We start from the raw sequence: 21,233 nt of genomic DNA on the forward strand, positions 1-21,233 counted from the left end.
GTTTGCTCATAGGTACTCGAGGGACTATCCCAGTTTTTTAGAAAAATCTCGACAAGAATTTGCTCTGCCTACATCTCTGAGGGATGACATTGTGATAACTGTGTTAAAAAATCCTGTCAAATCCTAATTAATCACATGGTGCCATATTAATGCAATTGTAATTTTTCATGTCCTTTTCTTTTGTTTCTTTTTGTAGTACAATAATAATAATAATAATAATAATAATAATAATAATAATAATAATAATAATAATAATAATAATAATAATAATAATAATAATAATAATAATAAATAATAATCCGAGACACGACAGCCCATGAATGACCATGATCGACCAGCCGGCTGCTGGCCTCACGCCCACATGCCGAAACAGAGGTGGACTATCATCCAACCAGATTGGAGATATCGTGTGGTTGGCACAATGATCCCCCCAGCTATTATAGGTGGCTTTCATAACCAGATTTTGCTACCTACCATAGCTCCCCAAGTGCATCACGATGCTAGGTGGGCACCGGTCTCATACACTGGCCAAAATCTCATGAGAAAATTTCTTCTCCTATGAGGACCCAAACCAGCGTACATTCCGTAACGCGAGTCCTAGGCAGAGTGCCTCAAACCACGACGTGGGCCTTTTTTTTTTTTTTCTTTTTTACTTATGATTAAATATGTATATTTTGTTGAAAGTATACTGAGTCTGTAAGGGCTACCCTCACTGGGCAGTTCGTAAATAATAATAATTACAGTTGCGAGCTTGCTAACTATTAATTATCTTTAATAAATATACTGTATAGGATATCAGCTGAAGTAATTACTTAATCATCCTCCACCACCTAATCTGTTAATTCCTACAACAGTAAACACATCATGAGAGAGAAAGAGAGAGGGAGGGGGAAGGGGGGAAACGGGATGGTGAAAGAGGGGAGGGAGATAGGGGGAGATGAAAAGGTGAAGAGGGGAGGAGGGAGGGGGAGGGAGAGAAGAAAGAGAAGAGAGAGACAGAGAGACACATTCATCTGTAGTGCTAGTGCATACTTCACTCATAAACAATATGACTGTCAGCTGTTGCTTGCAAGTTTTTAAACCCTCAGTGATACTGGATCTGATAATTTACGACTAATGATGATACTTTTGTCTTAATGTTCTAATTTTCATTTTGAATTGTATGCTACGCTTCAATTTGTAAATTAAACGATTAAAACCTGTTTTTATAGATACCATATAGAATCATTGGGTCGTTCTGTGAAGAGATGGCGGGAAAACTTTTGCAGACTGGAACAGTCCTTCTAGAACTATCACCTGTTACGAAGATAATGACGATATACAATCAATAATAACTCTGCACTCCTTGAAAATTATTTATAGCTAAATTATTCTTATTACCGTAATTTGAGGGATCATCTTCTGAAGTTATATATGTTAGTCATGATTTGTCCTGTATATTTAGAATCCTTTTAATTTACACTACATGGCTACATGAATGTCAGTAATGCACCGAGTCTCCAATGATTAAATGATTGTGGTGGCTGTGATAAGTAGTAGTGGTAGTAATTATTACCTTTGTTATCATAATTGCTGTAGTATTCTCAAATACATAGTATATGAAGACTGTTATTGACTTTTTTTTTGTCTCCTATGATGTGCAGAATGAATTTATTTTCTTTTATTTATTTATTTTTTTTTTACTAATGGTGGGTATTTGACTTACGTCATTCACCCATATGAAGCCAGTTATGTAGACCAATTACCGACAAAGTCATTGCTCAGGGTACACCACAGAAGGCTGGTCTACGCTACACCACGATGAGATGAGATGATTATGGAGATTTGTTGGAATGACACAGCGAAACTGGAGCTCCCGAAGAAAACCCCTATGTTACCTGGGCCATGGGCTCGCCCAACACAAATTATAAATTGGGGATACACCAAGGAATCGAACCCAGGTCAAAGGATTATAAGTCAAGCACTCTAGCCACTAGACTACTGTGATGGCATATGAATTTAATTTTAATACAAGCATCAATAAGCCTAATATAAAACTTAAAATAGAGTAGCAGACAAAACAGGAACCACAGTGAATCACATATGCTATTTCTGTACATTAGTCTTACTGAAATAAATTGATGCATCACCAATACTGTTATAAGAAAAAAAATACAAAGGTTTCATATGATCCTTGTAATGGCGTAAAATGCTTACACTCTCAGTTTGGTGTTATTGTGATATTTAGATTTTGAAAGAATTGGTTCTTATTGAGGATATTACTGAGAGTGAAATAAATTTAATACAATTTATGTTATATATTTAATGATTATTTTTCCTTTATTTCTTTATTGAATGTACACCATATATCAGTAGGTCTCCAAGTATTTATAATGGAATTACTGTGTTACATCTGATTGGTTTGTTGGAAAGTGGTTAGTATGGATCTATGATACGAGAAATAAATAGAATTCATGCAAGAAAATGTAACATTCTAGCAAACATCTATCAATGCAAGAGTCTGATCAGTTGCTAAGGAAAAGACGTCAGAATAGTGTGATGTAACTCATTTACGCCATTGCCAAGCAAGTGATGTGAGTTGAAACTTTCGTAACATTTTATCTATTTGACACCAGAGCATAAATGTTTCACATAAAAAAACTAAAAAAGTAACATGTTGTATTTGTCCTTCTGCAGGAACTGAATTGAACATTCAGTATTGATTCTATTATTTGCAGTAACTATTCTTTTTATTTTCTCTTTTTCTAAGTGGAATTGCACATAAATTATACTGGGGACAGAACATCTAGAAGCTTGGAGACGGTTACTTTTAAGCGGTCCGACCATCCCCTCCTCCCGAACTAGCAGGTACGGTACCATTCAGCTACAAAACATTTTCTGAACAGAAGTTATTGTATTGTGAGAGCGCAGCTGGATCAATGAAAGTAAGTAGTCAACGTTTTTGGTTTGTAGTGCAACGAACAATTCTGCTGTGTGTGGGTTCTTCTGTAGTGATGTCACTGAAGCCTCTAGTTGTTCTGTCCCTGGTATAAGAAATATTCTCCTAATAAGATTTTCTCCTTTGTAGGGTACATGTTTAAGAGACCATGATGATGATGATGATGATGATGATGATGATGATGATATAATAATATACTAACCATAGGTTCCAATGTAATTGACGATTTCACATCTCCACTGCCTGAACTTTTTTCCCAAGCCCCCAAAGCTGTTTTGATGAAAATGTAGACAGCAACTGGGAGCAATATCAAGGAACATCTTGCACCCAAAGTGAACCAATAATCTAAAAGTCTAGGTCTCCAACATCCACATTTTTGGATGAACCTGTTGAAAACTGTAGTGAACCATCGAAGCCTGAATACTTCAACCTGGAGACCAGTGTTGTGTAAGAAGTATAAATATGGATAATGAGAACAACTCTGGAAAACAATTCAACATAATAAATGCTTAGAAACTGGCAAATTTTAGTAAAACTATGCAGAAATACACTTTAAAATTTCGGTAATATATTTAATGTAGGTATTTTTACGAAAATAACTATAAAATTAAGAAATATGACGAACTATATTACCTTAAACAATGTGTCGAAGAAAAAGAGGGCACAATGTATTAAACCTACTATGATAAGAACAGTAAAAGAATCCATTATGATTCCGAGCCCTTCATTTTATTATAATTTACAGACATATCTTTGACTTGTTATCACTTCACGTTTGACTGGGATTTTCCCGTTCTTCACACTGAAAAAGAAGAAATAACCTGTCATTTTTCTGTCAATATATAGAATATAATGACTAAATTCTTTACACCTGCACATTCGTATAGAACAAACAATATGATAATTGAGGCCATTAGAACCACAGTGACCTAAGTAATAGATTTACGAAAAATGAGAAGTGCACTCACTTGTACCAAAATGTTGTATCTTGAGGGACAGAGTGATAAACATGAGTTACATCACCTACCGGCATCTATTGGGTACAAAGTTAGTATCTAGATTGAAGGTATGCAGTCTCTCAAATTTTCACAGTTAAATATCTCAGAACATCTCTCATGCCACTTAGATCATTCTGGTCCCAATGGCCTCAATTTTCATCACGAAATATTAAAGCGGAGTTATTTCCTTGCTGCCATGCAATCATTAGTTTCTGCATGGACAATGGATTGAATGACACACTCTACAACAGTGGTTACCAAAGTGTGGGTCACAACCCCAAAGAGCTGAGGGGAGTCGCGCGATAATTTACATAATAAAACAAAATTTCCTTATTAACATATATTTATCTAGTATTTAGGAATATAAGTATAAATAACGCTGAAAAAAAATCAAGAAATTTTTCAGTAGTTTCAAGTAAAAAAATAATTAATGCGATAAATGTGCCTCTTCTTCAGAAAGTAGTTTCTCAAATCTGAACTCTGTATTAGATACACACTCACTTACAAATGGCTTTTAGCCCCAGTTCACACAAGCGGAATGTCTGCGGAACGGCAGCCGCACGGTGCCCACACCATTTTCTATGGCACACTAATTTAAATGTAGCAGTTCACACAGGACGGACAGTCTGCGGCAGCGGAATGTTTCCGCATGCCAGCCGCATCGCCCATAGCGGAACGGACGCCGCACGGTGGCCACAAGTTCGCTATGGGCTATTGAATTATACTGTATCAATCACACGAGCGGATGCGGCAGTTTGGCGGCGAGTGTCCAGACGACATATCTTGGCTTTTACGAGAGCAGGACTCGGTACCTTAGGCATGCTTTAGCCCTTTGTGTGTCTCTAGGCCTATATGCGACGATTGTCCAAATCTGACAGGTGACCTGAGTGACATTCGTGAGTCTGATGCTGACAGGTGGGCCATCCTGCATCAGTCCCTACTAGAGCTAGGTCCCATTTCACAGCCTGATAAGTCTCAGGAGCCAGAGTCCCAAGCCCTTCCTGTCATCCTCGGCTGACAGATAGGCATCCTATCTGAGCCCCAATCCCTTCCTATATCAGCATCAGAAATCCGTAAGCCCTTTTACTATTGCAGATGATAGTTGAGGGGAGAGTGGAGAGTGTTGGTGGAATGATAGAGGTAAACGGGACTACCCCGAGAAAAACCCTCTGTAATGTCTGCTTGAGTCACAGTCGACATATCACACGTGTATCATAGTACTGGATGTTGCAATTTTTTTTAACTTGTAGTGGTGCATTGCACATTGTGATTGTATTGGATGAGTGATATAGATATAGAGAAAGTTGACGTTGAGGCGATAGAGAATGAGAAAAGGCTATATATTTAGGACATTCAAAATGAAGAGTACAAGGACAGAAACAAAAAATGTTTAGCATGGTATGAATTTTTTTGTGTACAGTTTCTCACTTTCATGGAACATTCTGACGCAGAAAGGAAATGTGTTAATAAACAGTCCTTGTCAAATATTTCTCGCATAAGCCCATACAATAATACATAAATTATTTTAATTTATGACATTTACCTTTTACTTCATTAATTTCTCTAAGTACTTTTTAATAAAAAGTAATAACACTGATAACATTTCAGTTTCTGAAAATAAAACAAATGGTAACCTTAACACATTTCATTCCAGTGAACTCTATTTATTATTGATAATTCCTTCTAATCCCCTTCTACTAAAGTACCGGTAATATACGTACAGTAATATATTTTCTCCAAAGTGAATACGAAAATAATACACTTGTTACTTATTCATTTCAACAATTAAATGCATACAACTATTGGCTTTAATTCTGTAGTGCTCAGGAAAAGTGACACAAGTCAGTTTCCACAAACCTTTTTTGATAATTTATGGACAACTTACAGAACATATGTTTGCTTGGAAAAAATACATAGGTATTCCTCCCATTACAATAATTCATACAGAAAAAAAATCAAATCGACATAAACCAGTGTAAGTTGTCTGTAGTGCTCAGGAAAAGTGACACAAGTCAGTTTCCACAAACCTTTTTTGATAATTTATGGACAACTTACAGAACATATGTTTGCTTGGAAAAAATACATAGGTATTCCTCCCATTACAATAATTCATACAGAAAAAAAATCAAATCGATATAAACCAGTGTAAGTTGTCAATAAATTATCAAAAATGGTTTGTGAAAACTGACTTATGTCACTTTTTCCAAGCACTGCAGAATTTGCCATAAATGTTACAAAAACCATTATATTGGAGGTATAGCCAGTGTTACGTTAATATATTCTTTCTGAAGGCATTTTTCAGAGTATGATACAATAAAATTCATCGAAGCTGGGAAATGTCATTTTGAAGTTAATTAAAATAAACTGATTCCTTCTTGCCCAACTAGTTAAACAACACATGAAAAGTTCCTTGTAATAAAGGACTGTTGACTATTGGATGTACTCAATGTCTTCATCTTTACTTTTCTTATCAATAATTGCATTTCGAAGTACACTAGTACTGCACGGTGATTATGATATGATATTTGTCAGTCAACTTTACAATTCACAGTTATGATGGACCTTCACATTTCTGTTTTTCGATCCACCATCCCTTTAATACATACAACTCTTTTCTATTAGTGTATTCTTTGCCGAGAATTTCTTGATTACCGGTACTTTCTAATGTTCTGTTAAGACTGAATTGCTATATGTCCTTCCCTCTCTATTCTCTTCTATTCTCTCCCTCCTACCTAGACTATCTCCCTTCCATTTCTCGCTCACCTATTAAATATTGCATATTCCTTCCTTAATAATTTGCGTTATTTATTTATTTTCTTCTCTACCCTCAAATCCTACCTACTCTTAATCATTGTTTTCCAGCTATTTTCTCCTACATTACTTGCTGACTTTTTCGTTTACTCTATTTTACAACACTTGCATCACTTTTTTTTCCTACCCTCTTTTTATTTACGTATTGATCCCTTTCTCTTCGCTTCACTCCTAAATTTCCTATTTTATTCCTCTTTCCATATATTTATTTCTTTAATACTCCTACAGTTATAGTACCCCTCATACTACTCTCAACCCATAACATTGAAAAACATCAAATATCTAATTCACTTAATTACACTTGCAATTTATCTCTCATTCCACTTCACATTTATTCAGATGTTTTTTTTTTTTCACTTTAATTCTCTTGTATTCATTGTTTGATAGTCTATCTTATTACACTCTTACACTATCTTCTTACACTTAACACCTTTTTTTCTGTTCCTTTTCTTACACTTTTGCCACCCCTAACTTTCTTGCACTCACTTCATTAATAACCTCTCCAAAGCCCTGTCTATTCTGTCCTCACAATCACTAATATCTGGTAGTTGCTTCATTCCTTCACTCGTTCTTATCATGTCTTCTCTTGCATTTCCTCCATTAGTCTTGTCTATGCTCCTGACCTCAGACACTTCCAGCTGTTTCCCTAATCCTTCGTCCGCAGTATGCACGGTGATTAGCATCTACGGCGACTGTCCACCTCAAATCCTTCCGTCCGTCTTTTATCCGCTCGTGTGGCCTCAGAATGGTGTGGCCGCCACGCGACTGCCATTCCGCAGACATTCCGCTCGTGTGAACCGGGCCTTAGAGAATCCAGAGGTTCATTGCTGCCCTCACATAAGCCCACCATTGGTCCCTATCTTGAGCAAGATTAATCCAGTCCCTACCATCATATCCCACTCCCTCAAATCCATTTTAATATTATCTTCCCATCTATGTCTCGACCTCCCCAAAGATCTTTTTCCCTCCGGTCTCCCAATTAACACAATATGCATTTCTGGATTCACCCACACATGCTACATGCCCTGCCCTTCTCAAACGTCTGGATTTAATGTTTCTAATTATGTCAGGTGAAGAATACAATGTGTGCAGTTCTGCATTGTGTAACTTTCTCCATTCTCCTGTAACTTCATCGCTCTTAGCCCCAAATATATTTTCCTAAGCATCTTATTCTCAAACATCCTTAGCCTCTGTTCCTCTCTCTCCTCGTCACTTATTCACTTGCAAGTAAATTACACAACACTCAACAGACTGGAAAGCATGTATGCTTTGGCATTTTAGTGGAGACTTTTTGAACTTTATGTTATGCTAAAAATACGAGGGTGTGTCAAATAATAACGGGACTGATTTTTTTTTCTTCTGAGATTATGCCTTCTTCTATTGAAATTCAATTACATACTTTCGAAATAATCCCCTTCTCATGTGGTACACTTATTCCAGCATTCTATCCACTTTTAAAAGCACTCACTGAAGCCCTTTTTTGACAGCACTATTAAGTTCATTATCTGTTTGAAAATGGCGCCAATGAAGCACTTTCTTCACTTGTGGGAACAGGTGAAAGTCGCACTGTGCGAAATCTGGTGAATATGGTGGGTGTAGCATGACTTCAATGCCTAGTTCACTATGATGTCTTGTGTAGCATGGGCTCGATGGGCATTGTCCTGGTGCAGAATCCATCATCACCACAAATTCAGGTCTCTTCTCAGTGGTCCTTTAAGAACATTACTGTAGTATTCTGCAGTTACTGTACAGTGTTGTTCAACTTTGTGATCATAAATTACGCCAGTTTTGTCGAAAAAGACAAGGTGCATGACTTTGCCTGCACTTGGTTGCACCTTCGCCTTTTTTGGCCTTGAACTGAAAGGATGTTTTCATTGTGCACTTCCTTGTTTTGTTTCTGGATCATAGTGATGAAACCAGCTCTCATCATATGTGATTACCTTGTTCAGAAAGTGTGACTCCCTCCATACCCACCTAATTCATTGCTGGCAGGTCATGACCCGGTGAGACATCTGTTCCTCGTTAAGGACCCGTGGAACCTATTCTGCTGCAATTTTTCTGTAGCCCAAATCATTGTGAATTATGTCTTTTGCAGATCCATATAAAATATCCATAATAACTGCAACCTTTGTCATTGTTAATCATCTATCTTATCGTAACATGGCATCAATGATGTTGATATTCATCTCATTTTTTTATGTGGAGGGCCTAACAGGATGTAGAGCATCTTCAAGTCTTTCTTCACCATCTTTAAATTTTTTGTGCCATTCAAAAACACGTGTTCTGAATAAAGCTTGGTCTTTATAAGCTTCCTGTACCATTTGGAATGTCTCAGTTGCTTTGTTTAAAAGAACACAAAACCTTATTACTGCATGCTGCTGTAACTTCAAGTCCATGCTGGGTACTTGGAACACGTACTTACACAATGCCTCCTCTTACCAACTGAATGGTTAACAGAGGAAAGCGTGCATGCCACAATATCATTCAAGGACATATCTCTCAATGACAATAGTTCGTGACTGTTAGTGTGTACGTATTTAAACATTAAAAAAAAAAAAAAAAAATCAGTCCTGTTATTGTTTGACACAACCTCGTAAAATCAAGATTTTCTTATCAATTTTATTATATGTTGAATGAAGACGTATTCATGTCAGTAACCACATTTGTTATCTTTATAAATAGCCTACATGCCAACAAATGAAATTTATAGAATATCAAGTGTCTTATAGATTCTGTCTGGCAAAATACCATGCATAATCTACATATACAAAGAAACATCATAATAACTTTTCTGTTAGCAAGAATAGTCAAATTCACTCACTTAACTAGACAAACTAGTTATGTATTATTGCCGCACCAGCCACAGTAATGACCAGCGAGGCTTTGATATTTATAACTCATTGTTTGTCACGTGTGATTGTGTTTCTTTCAGTCCCACTGCTCCAATCAGAAGCTTTCATATCAGTAACCACATTTGTTATCTTTATAAATAGCCTACATGCCAACAAATGAAATTTATAGAATATCAAGTATCTTATAGATTCTGTCTGGCAAAATACCATGCATAATCTACATATACAAAGAAACATCATAATAACTTTTTTGTTAGCATGAATAGTCAAATTCACTCACTTAACTAGACAAACTAGTTATGTATTATCGCCGCACCAGCCACAGTAACGACCAGCGAGGCTTTGATATTTATAACTCATTGTTTGTCACGTGTGATTGTGTTTCTTTCAGTCCCACCGCTCCAATCATATTCTACAAAAAACTGTTGCTGCCAATGGCAATCCAGGATTGAATTTTGACGTGTACATATCAAGTCCACGTGGAGTAAGAACCAAGGTTGCCATTTTTAATAACAAATGTTCGTTCAGTTTAGTAAAGCATTTCAAATGGAAGTTATAAATTGGTCTTAATATTTAAGATGTGGAGGCCGTGGGAAGGTGATGATGAAGTTGAAAGTAATGTAAATGCGTGTGTTCCTTCAACTAGTAGAAGTAAGACAATTACAGGTAGCAAATTTATGAGGACATTGAATAAACAGTCTCAGAAAATAATTTGTAATGTGTAATGCCTACGTCAAAAATAATAAATTGTGCAAGGGACCGATTACAGAGACCGCAAAAGCTGTTGGATTAAGTAGGCAAGCCGTAAGCAGAGTTGTAGAAAGGTCCTAAAACACTCAAAAAACGTAAAAATAAAAAACAGAAATTTGAAAAAGCTGATAACTTCACCTGAGATCTGATTCGTCAAACGGTGTATGATTTTAAAAAAATGGACAGTCGCCAAAAGTTAGTGAAATATTAATATAACTTCAAAACAAGTGTGAATTCCCCTACAAAGAAACAACACAGAGAATTATTGAAAAAGTTAGGATTCAGGTTCTGAATTCTTAACTAAAGACGCGTGACAATGGAGTCATCGAGAATAGTAATGTGGAGGTACAAATATTTGAACACACTTCGTTCTAAAAGATCGGCAAGCCATAAAATTATATTTTTGGACGAGACATGGTATGACACCCATGATGTCCCCAAAAAAGGTTGGGATGATGGGAGTTGCTCATGCACCTGTATCTCGTAGGAAACGAACTATGGTTTTCCACGCAGGTAGTAGTGATGGCTGGGTTCCAAATTGTTTGTTCCTTTCAGCTAGAAATATAGGTGACTCCAAAGCAGATTCACATGATGAAATGAATTCTGAAATTTTATTATTATTATTATTAGTTATAAAGTAGTCGTGTTTGTCATTTGTACGCCTTGTAGTTTGAAAAAGACGCGACAACATCGCTTTAGAACAGTATGCAATCGACATGTCTGTTATTGTTATTAACCTTTTCTTTGATCTGCTGGTCATTACTGTGACTGGCGCAGCGATAATATAGCAAGTTACAATGTCAAAGTAAGCCCATAGTCTAAATTCACACTTATAACAATAACATACTGTCAGTTTCCAATGTAGAATAATTAAACTTACAGCATAACTATTTCTTCTTATAACAGTGAAACATCTATGGAATAATTATGGACTCATAAGATTTGAACAGGAAAAAAATAGTTTTGGAGAAACAATAGGTAGTATTGGAATAGCATGTTTTCAGTAGAAGGGAAAATATTAGTAGTTATCATCATAGTTTCATGTCTGTTGTCATTCTCTTCAAGTAAATTTGAAGTTCATTGAAGCCATTGGCAGGATAGCCACTTTCGCTCTGATATTTGTGTATAAGGCAAGCAGTTGGCAGGATTGCCAATTTATCTCTAATATTGTTTAGAAGCCAAGATGTTAGATGATAGTGTAAATATACGAAGTGAAAATTTAATATAACACATAAGTATATATTATATCTCTCTAAAACCCTATACTTTATAACATATAACAATACATAGATATTCTGTCAATAAATACATAATCACAACTCAATTGAACAGATTACAATATCTGTTTGTTCACTTCTAGGTAAATAAGATGGAAGGTAGCAGTTGCCCTTGCATTGTGGGAAGCTTTCTTGGTGAAGATTCAGTGGTGGTTTGAAGGTATTGAATACATTGACACACGAAGAACAGTAACTTATACTCTGGTGTAGTCATATTCAGTCCATACCTCTAGATGACGCCACTATTTGTTCAAAAGACATAGACAAATATCTAACTAATTCATATATCATCAAAGGTTATGCTGTAACATTTTCAACATTCACAAGCATTTAATTAAATAATTAATCTTATGTGAAATAACATTGAAAGAAGCAAAGAAATTAAGAGACAGTGTACTAGCTGTGCCTCCTGGGGAGAGGCTCTGTCCAATATGTAGGAAAAGCTTGTGTGAAGTTCGTAGCACACTCACAACTCAAAACACACCATCGTCTTCTTCTGACGAAGAAGTTACTGAGTTTACAGATTTGATTCAAGAATCACCAAGTAGACTGAACACCAGTTTACTTCAGTTAGACATATCCCCTATACTGTGAGTGCAAGAGCTGAAATGATGAGAAGTGAAGTGAAGAATAAGAATGACGAGTTTGCTACAAAAGACTACATTCGGCGAATAGTGAACAGTTTTTTAGAGGTAATAAAATAGGTAAGGAGTATGGGGGTGGAGGCTAGCTAGGATGGTGAAGTATAATATGCAGAAAATTAGTGAGATCGGAAAGTGAAAGGTACACATGAAATAGACATAATAACGAGCATATTGGACAATGGTGTAATATGTTTTAGTATCAAGTATTTTTAGAAGCAGTGTGTGTTCGATATAGTCTAAGTGATCTGAAATTCAAGAACAGAGTGTTAAAAGTGTCAATTCTGAATGAATTAGAGGAGTGTAATAGGAAGTTAAGTATAACGAGAGAGATAATTGAAAATAGGTGAGGAGTCTGGCAGAGGAGGCTAGTAGGATAGCAAGTATATGTAGAAAATTAGTGAGATCTGAAAAAGGAATTGTACACAACAAACAGACATAATAATGAACTTATTGGACAATGAGGTAGTATGTTTTAGTAACAAGTATTATCAGAAACAGTATGTGTTCGATATAAGTGTACTGAAAATCAAGAACAGAGTTGTAAAAGTGGCAATTTAGGATGATCTAAATCAAGTTGTTAAGTTTTTAAAGGTGAGAATTGTCGAATGATCTAAATCAAGTTGTTAGGTTTTTTTTAAAGATGGAAATAATTGATCAATTTAAAAAGCGACTATACAGGGTGCGTCAGAAAGAATGGATGGATTTCAAACTATCGATACACAGCGAGGGGAAGGATAGAGTGAGGGGGACCACGACTGTTGGGTCAGCCAGAGAATGCAGTTTCAGTTGAGAACATGGTGTTGGTCTGGTGTACAACGTGCTTTCATTGCAGAGACATTTTTCAAAAATGAAGAGTCTGTGATCGCCACTCAGGACTCATTTCGACATCGGACGTCACGCTAGGATTCCAACTCGGAATACAATTTTGCGGTGGGTGACTTCATTTCGTACCACAGGTTCAACATTAAAGAAGAAATCACCTGGACGAATACGGAGCGCGTGTACACCTGCAAATGTGGAGACAGACAGTAGGTTGTCCGGCCACCTCAACGATCAGCCCGCAAACATGCTATTGCACTGAGATTGTCCGAGGTTATGGTAAGATCTCGCGCCCTGCGAGTTCTTTCTTTAGGACCATTTGAAGGCGTACGTAACCACATACACTGGACGAACTGAAGACGGCGATTCGTGAAGAAATCGCGGCAATCCCACCAACTATGACTGTGAAAGCGACGGCGAACTTCAGAAAATGCCTCGATGCCTGTATCGAAAACCAAGGACATCTTATGGATGATGTTGAATACCATAAATAAACTGCATATATTGGTGAATATGTTGATAACAATAAATGTTTGATTTGATGAATCCTTACAATTTTCTTGCCCTGTGAAATCCATCCCTTCTTTCTGACGCACCCTATATAAGGTATACCTGTAATGAACGTAATTGTGGCACCGGATACAAAAATTGTGAGGTCCACATTACATGGATGTAAATGTTGGCAATCAAATACAATATACATATCCCCTATACAACTGTACTCAGTTCTTAGGCAAAGCCGATCAGTTGCAGTTAAGCAAAAGTTTCAATCAGCAGCACAAGCACTGCAAATTAAAAATCAATAAAATTTATGATACTAAATTAGCAACCGAACCAGAACTTGAGATAATAGAAGAGAATGGCAAGAGAAAGCACAACATTTTGATGAGTTAATGGGGCAAATTAAAGATAAAATTAAACATGTCAACATCCGTGAAGGAATCAAACTACTTACACTGGTACTACTGTTATGGCCTAGAAATAAAGTTAGTAAAATGTTTGACGTTTCTGAGTGTATGATACACCAGGCACGTGCATTTGTGACTGGGAACAGGTATTCTAGCACTATCCAAACCAAGGAAAGGGAAGAGGTTATCAAAAGAGACAACCAAGAAAGTAATTGAAAATGCCCAAAATGAAAAAAAACAAAGTAAGCATGAATGTTCAGTTGCTTCTGGAAAGTATTCATATGAAAGGAACTTACCATGATCTGATTAAACTAATAACTTGTGACATACGTAACTGAATTTGCATGCTATGTCTTTGTGAAAAGTATTCTAGCAATCTTGTCTTAAAAAAACCTACAATAATTCCCATATGACTTTGATTCTGATGAACCAATCCAATACAGACAATGGGTAGCAACAGATAGAGTAAATTTTGTGATTTATTGATACAGAAAACTGAGAAACTCATTCCACATTCATTTACAGCAAAAGCACAGTCTTCTTACTTGAAAATGTTAAAAGAGGTCCTGAATAATGAATCAGCTATCATTTTATTGGATTTCAATGAAAACTACAGTTTTGTAATTCAAGACGAAACCCAAGGGTTTCATTGGAACTAGTGATGTCAGCAAGTTTTAACAAAATCGGTTTTATTGATTTTAAACCAGAATGCTGTTTAAAATGGTCTTTTAACACGTTTTATTAGATTAATTGGTTTTATTATTAAATCAAAAAGAGTCTTGACACAAACGGTAATGATAAAATGAGAAAACAGATAATGATAATAATAAAAATAATAATAATAATAGTATTACAAATATAATAATATAGCTACACTAATAATAAGAGGAATAAAACCTAAAAACATAACATTTTTCTCTTGCCATTTTGAAAAATACCATAGTTAAACTAGAAAACAAATATCTTCCTCATTTCTTGTTGCTACACTAATCTTCCTCAGTAGTTGCTTCATCAGATATTGTAAGCTCTGGATTCGCTGGTTCAGAACTAGTGAACTTAAGATTCCATCTTACCATTACAAGTTTCTCTAACCTTTCAGGACACAGCCTATTTCTGAGTTTTGTATGAATGTTGCCATGAACCAAAGGTGGCATATTTAATATTCGCGAAGCAATTGAATATAAAGCCTGTCCAGAACATAAGCCTTTCCACCAAGTAAAAGGAGTTACATGGTCTGCTGCATCTCATAACGAACTTCTTGCAAAGAATCCTAACTCTGCCAAGTTAGCTATGACTGCTGCACTGTTTAAACCAAGTTAATTGTTCAGCTTAGTGATGTAGTCTATACCATTACCAATGTCTTCTTCGCATAATATAACGCCTTAAAGCGTGGATCCAGTAGATTCGCAGCAAAATGGATGTTCTTTATTGTCTTCACTTTCCTGTCTCGAATGGCCTTCATTACAGCCTCCTCGTCATCAAAACATAACAGCGAACTCGCTCAGATTGCTACATTTAACTGGCTAGTACTTCTTGCAAACATCTCATGGACATCAGATAAAACAGCATTATCTGCTTCAATCTTTGTAATAGCATCTGAAATTGGTTTCAATACTTCAACTGCTTGTTCCAGGTGCTACCATGTCTCTTCTGACAGTACAGAAGTCTTCAGAGATTTTTCAGGAATTAGAAGAGGACACACAATAGTTTCCAGTAAAACTGCTTCTTTGTTTTGCACTAAACTTTCAAAACAGATGAGATAACTCGCCCATCTTGTAGGAGACGGAAGTTTTTATGTCATCCATATTTCTCTTTTTGTTTAGTTTCCAACGTTGCATGTGGAACGTGGGTGAACTTGAAATATTTTAAAATTCTTTTGGCTAGTGAGTAAAGGTCACCCATTGGTTGTAATGCCATTACATCTTTCATCAAATTCAATGCATGAGCCATACATCCATAAGCAGAAACGTGGGGGTACTGTTGCTGAACTATTGTCCATGTAGCCTGCACATTTTGGCATTGTCTATTATAATGAAACAAATTTATAGCTACCCAACTCATTTACCACAGTAATCATATTTTCAGTGATAAACACACTAGTTTTCTTCTGTTCACAGGGATGTATGGTTTTTAAAAATACTGGTTCTGGTGTTGTTAGAATAAAGTTAATAACTTTGCGTGTTGTTGCATCACTCCAACCATAACATATTAAAACAAGGGAATGAATGGGCTTCTTTTATCTTTTTTAGAGCAACTCCTTTCAAATGATTACATTCAGCTTCAAGTAGATTTCCACCAATAACTTGACAACTAGGAGGTTCATATCCAGGTTGAAGTTGATGGAAAACATTTTTCCAGTACTATTGAGACTTCATCAAATATAAAGGCATTGATGAGGCATACATCGCTCTAGCAATGAGTTCATCTAATTCATTATCACTTATATGTTGTTGTGATGATGTCTGTAGAATTTGTGGCAAAAGTGAATGTGAAGATAGAGTCACAGATGTAGATGAAACAGGTAATGCTCAGAATGAAGTAGAAGGCATTGATGGAGTTTTAGAAGTTGATAATGAGTCTGACAGTAATGGACCTGAAGGAAGAATGATTTCATGGAGTTTGTACGCTTGGTTGCTGTTTTACTCACATTTTCAACTTCCCTTTTCATGGACTGTGGACAAAGACCACAACTGCCGTAAACGAGATGCCATTGCATACCTTTGTATTCTTTTCACAGACTGCAGTTTCAAAATGATTCCAAATGCTTGAACAAGGTCTCACTGTACTCACAAGCTTACACAGTACAGTATCACGACATGACTGGTTACGGATTACAAGTGCCACACTGAACTGATCCATCAGCTCTATTATGGATTTGTGTACAAACAAGACATCTAGTGACCATCAGCATACACTAACAACCATAGCACTAGCACACAGAAGTAAAACGCCCAGATGTACAGTAGCGGGCAAAAGTTTAGAGCACCCACTTTTAAAATTGAATAATTAGTTACTACTTCAACAGATTTTTCTGGAGTTAATTTTTGCTTCTATATTTATCAAACACTACTAAAATTATGACTTAGATGCAATTTTGAACATATTGTTAGCTTTTGTTTAGGAAATATGTTTATTTTTATGTTTTTTTAAATTTCGCAATTTTTAATATATCCTCTGCCACTTCACGCACACAAAAAATTTTTCTAGATATGGACACATGGGTTTTTAGACGACTGACACATGGATTTATATAGAAAAAATACTAAAATTAGCATATTTCGCGAAATATACAAGCCAGACACAAAAAAACAATGAATTCAGGGCTGAAAAACACACGTATTTATTAAAAAACTAAAGATTTAGCTCACATTTTACAAAACACAGGTCACTTTAGTACTTGGTGGCACCACCTTTGGCTTTGTAACACTCTCGCACCCTGTTAGGCATTGATTGCACAAGTCTTTGACAATAATCTGATTCTCCAAGTTGTCTCCATGCAGCTGCCAGTTCCAGCTTGAGGTTTTGTAGGCTTGGCATGTTCTTACTTTCCAGGATCCTTTCCATTTCATTCCAGGCATTTTCTATTACATTCAAGTCCGGAGATCTAGCAGGCCAGGGCAACAGCGGTATATTCTTCTCCGAAAACCAGGACATACAATATCTGGACTTGTGACAAGGGGCATTGTCTTGCTGAAACAGCCAGATCTTCTGCCGCCCGAAAAGCTTCTTCTTTGATGGAAGCATGTAGTTTTCCAAAATGTGTACGTATTTTTGAGAATTCACTGTCCCTTCCACGAAGCACAATTCTCCTGTGCTTTTGTACTCATGCATCCCCATACCATTACAGAGCCACCCCCTTTTTGCACCTTGGGGACAAGACATGCTGGAATATATTTTTCATGGCTCTGCCGACAAACTCTTTGAGGACGGTTGGAGAAGAGTTGAAATGATGACTCATCCGAAAACATGACCGTCCCCCATTTCTCTACTGTCCAATTCAGCCTTTCTTTACACCATTGGTAACGTGCTCGACGATTTGCAACAGTCAGCAATGGTTTGCAAACTGCAACTGCTGATTTCATCCCCTGGCTTCGAAGTCGCCGCCCAATAGTGTATGTAGAGCAGCTGGTTCCTACTTCTTGTTGGATGTCTTTTAGAGAAGCAGAGCGCCTCTTTTTCGCAGCACGAAGAATTGCACGGTCAGTTTGGAGAGTGGTTGCACGGGGTCGACCACTACGAGCTTTATCCTCCACTGTTTTATTTGCATTGTAATTTGCAATTGTAGTTTAAACACAATGTCTACTCACCCCCAATTTTTTCGCAATCTGCACTTGGCTTTTTTTGTCCTTATATAACGCCACTATTTGCCACTTAATTGCAACACTCACTGATGTTCTTCCCATTTCGTAAAGAGTAGTCTCGCAGTCCTCACACTTCAATGGTTTACAACTTACTATTTCTAAAGCAGGTACCGCGGCAACTTCCGTCCCGTCCCAAAAGGGGAGGAGGCGGGGGTGAATGATGGAATTTTGTTTGACAGGCCACATTCTTTCACACTAACCATTATTTCTGCATTTCCAGATTCTTGCAACATGGGAAAGAGAAGGGAAAAGAACATAGTGGGGGAAAACTGTAAATAAAAACTTTTTTCCACCCTAAAAAAAACATCATTTTCAATTGATGGCTTGCACATTTTTGATCTAATAAAGTTTTGAATATTTTTTTATTAAAATGTGTTTAGTGGTGCACCTTGAAACCAATAAACTAACATTAAGACACACATTTTAATCTCTTGAAAAATCGGAATCGCATTAAAAATGTAGAAATGTAAAGAAACATAAATTTGTAATAACTACTCAAGAAAAAAAGCTAACAAGTCCCAAGAACTCTTAAAATGCTTGTATGGCTATCCTCTACAAATACACAATCTCACAATTGCCCATAAAAAATTGTGTTGCAATAATGTTAAATAATACGTTTTTAAAGAGGGGTGCTCTAAACTTTTGCCTCCTACTGTATATGCAAAGTGGATGGATATATGATGTTCGGGTTGCATTCAATAAATCCAATTAATCCTAGTAAACAGGGTTTTAAACCCATAAAAACCAATGTATATTGATTTAAAAGGATTAAAACAGTTTTTACATCACTAATTGGAACATAGGTAGCTGTACAATAAATGCTGCAGTGATATACTGTACGTATTACAAGAAAGATAAAGGTCTTTATTCAAAGTGCTTGTGCCTAAATTCTAATGACATAAATAATGATGTATCATTCGTTTACCAAACTCAAAAGATTATAATCAATTTCTTGAAAACAAGAGCTGTCTCTTTCACATGTTAAAACTGTAGAATACATATCAGATGGTTGTGCTGCTCAGTACAAGAACCGGAAGAATTTCATTAGCCCATCTGCTACCAAGAGGGTTAATGTGATTACTCCACCGACGATTTTTCAATATTATTTTTATTTTTCTCCAATTTCTTTTTCAAATTCCATGTATTTTTCCGTTATATGTCTACTAACAATTTGAATTAACGATAACATAAATAATTACTTTAATTTAAGATGTAATTCACATTATTCATGTGGGGTGTTCTTGTTACCCCCTTGGTAGTCTGTGTCATGACAATTCCAGGATATAAAATTCAATCTGTAGCTTAATTTTCTTCATGTGTATGTTTGTCTGCCTCCAAATTATTTTATTTTCTATTATTTATAACAATTTTTATATTGTTATTTATATTATCATTATCTTACGTTCACAATTTTTTATTTCTGTGTGTTAAGGTTTTTCTGAAAGTGATTTTGTTAGAAATAATTATTATTTTAATCCGTGGTGCTACAACCCATGAAGGGCCTAAACCGATCAGCTGGCTGCTGGCCTCACACCCACATGCCGAAGCAGAGGTGGACGATCATCCAACCAGACTGGAGGTATCGTGTGGTTAGCACGATGATCCCTCCAACCATTATAGCTGGTATAGAAATAATTATTAGTTTAGCCTTTTTTCAAGATGCTCATTGTAGTAGATGGTGTTCGAATATAGTATTTGAATTACAACAAATATCTAAAATTAGATTTATTAGTTGTTTTTACTTGTTATTTAACGACGCTGTATCAAATACTAGGTTATTTAACATTGATGGGATTGGTGATAGCGAAATGGTATTTGGTGAGATGAGGCCGAGGATTCGCCATAGATTACCTGACATTTATTTTACAGTTAGGGAAAACCTCGGAAAAAATTTAACCAGATAATCAGTCCAAGTGGGAATCCAACCTACACCCAAGCGCAACTCCGGGTTGGCATGCAAGCGGCTTAACCGACTGAGCTACGCCGGTGGCAATTTATTACTTTCATATTTTTATTTATTCATTTTATTAAAAACTCAAAAAAAGTTTCATATCCATGGTTCAAGAATTAAAACAGAAAATCAATATCCCGAATTTAAAAGAAAACTTACAAATTAAACCAAACCCTTTAACTCTATTAACTATAGAGTATAATCTAAATGTAACAGAAGAAATACTGAAATCAGAAGTAAACACTGAAATAATGAAACAATTGTCTTAGAAACAATTAATATTAGGTACCCTCCACAAAACTGGCTTCATTTTACACCGACAGATCCTTGATCTCCAGGGAACAAGGTGCTGGTGCAGGTGTTACGTGCTGTCTCTTCTCACTTTATAGATCTCTCGAATATGGAACAACAAGTTTTGATGGAGAAATCATTGCAATAAGTGAATGTCTCAGGAATCTTCTATGCCACAACAATAAATTTAAGAATGCAGTTATACTGTCAGACTACAAAGCAGCTATTCTATCAATAGTCTCGAGACACACACCTTCATCTCAAACAGCAGAAATAACTAAAATGCTCTCTCAATTAATACCACTCAATAAAAGAATTGTATTCCAAAGGGTACCATCCCATTGTGAAATCCTGGGAAACGAGAATGCGGATGCTTTAGCAAAGATGGGCAGCACTGCTACTTACAGACCTGTTACTTAAATCTACATATTACTCTGTGAAAAGATTTATTAAATCTACATACTTAGACTTCAACAAACAAAATTTGATAACACAATCTCAAGGGAAAAAATGGAACTGTCTGCATCATAATCCACAGTTAATTCCCGATTTACCACGAAAATTGTCTGTAGCTGCATTTAGATTGGCAACAGGTCATGATTGTTTGGCCAAACACGTGCATAGAATTGGAAT

At 36.2% G+C, this 21,233-nt stretch overlaps 1 protein-coding gene across 9 annotated transcripts in view; it reads right to left on the reverse strand.

The window, feature by feature from the left end:
* Positions 1–21,233, reverse strand: part of S2P (membrane-bound transcription factor site-2 protease) — a 51,352-nt gene that overhangs the window by 26,358 nt on the left and 3,761 nt on the right. For 8 of the 9 annotated variants that reach the window (XM_069833719.1, XM_069833713.1, XM_069833714.1 and 5 more), the window contains 2 exons: positions 3,572–3,740; positions 3,141–3,419 (listed from right to left, as the gene is read on the reverse strand). In XM_069833719.1, coding sequence (XP_069689820.1) covers positions 3,141–3,419; positions 3,572–3,646 — 354 coding nt within the window. In that variant the 5' untranslated portion in view covers positions 3,647–3,740. Of the gene's footprint in view, positions 1–3,140; positions 3,420–3,571; positions 3,741–20,598; positions 20,898–21,233 lie in introns of those variants that run through there. The other variant, XM_069833717.1, reaches the window with a different exon arrangement.

The sequence above is a fragment of the Periplaneta americana genome, chromosome 8 (genome assembly GCF_040183065.1).
Source record: "Periplaneta americana isolate PAMFEO1 chromosome 8, P.americana_PAMFEO1_priV1, whole genome shotgun sequence".
NCBI classification, from domain to species: Eukaryota; Metazoa; Arthropoda; class Insecta; order Blattodea; family Blattidae; genus Periplaneta; species Periplaneta americana.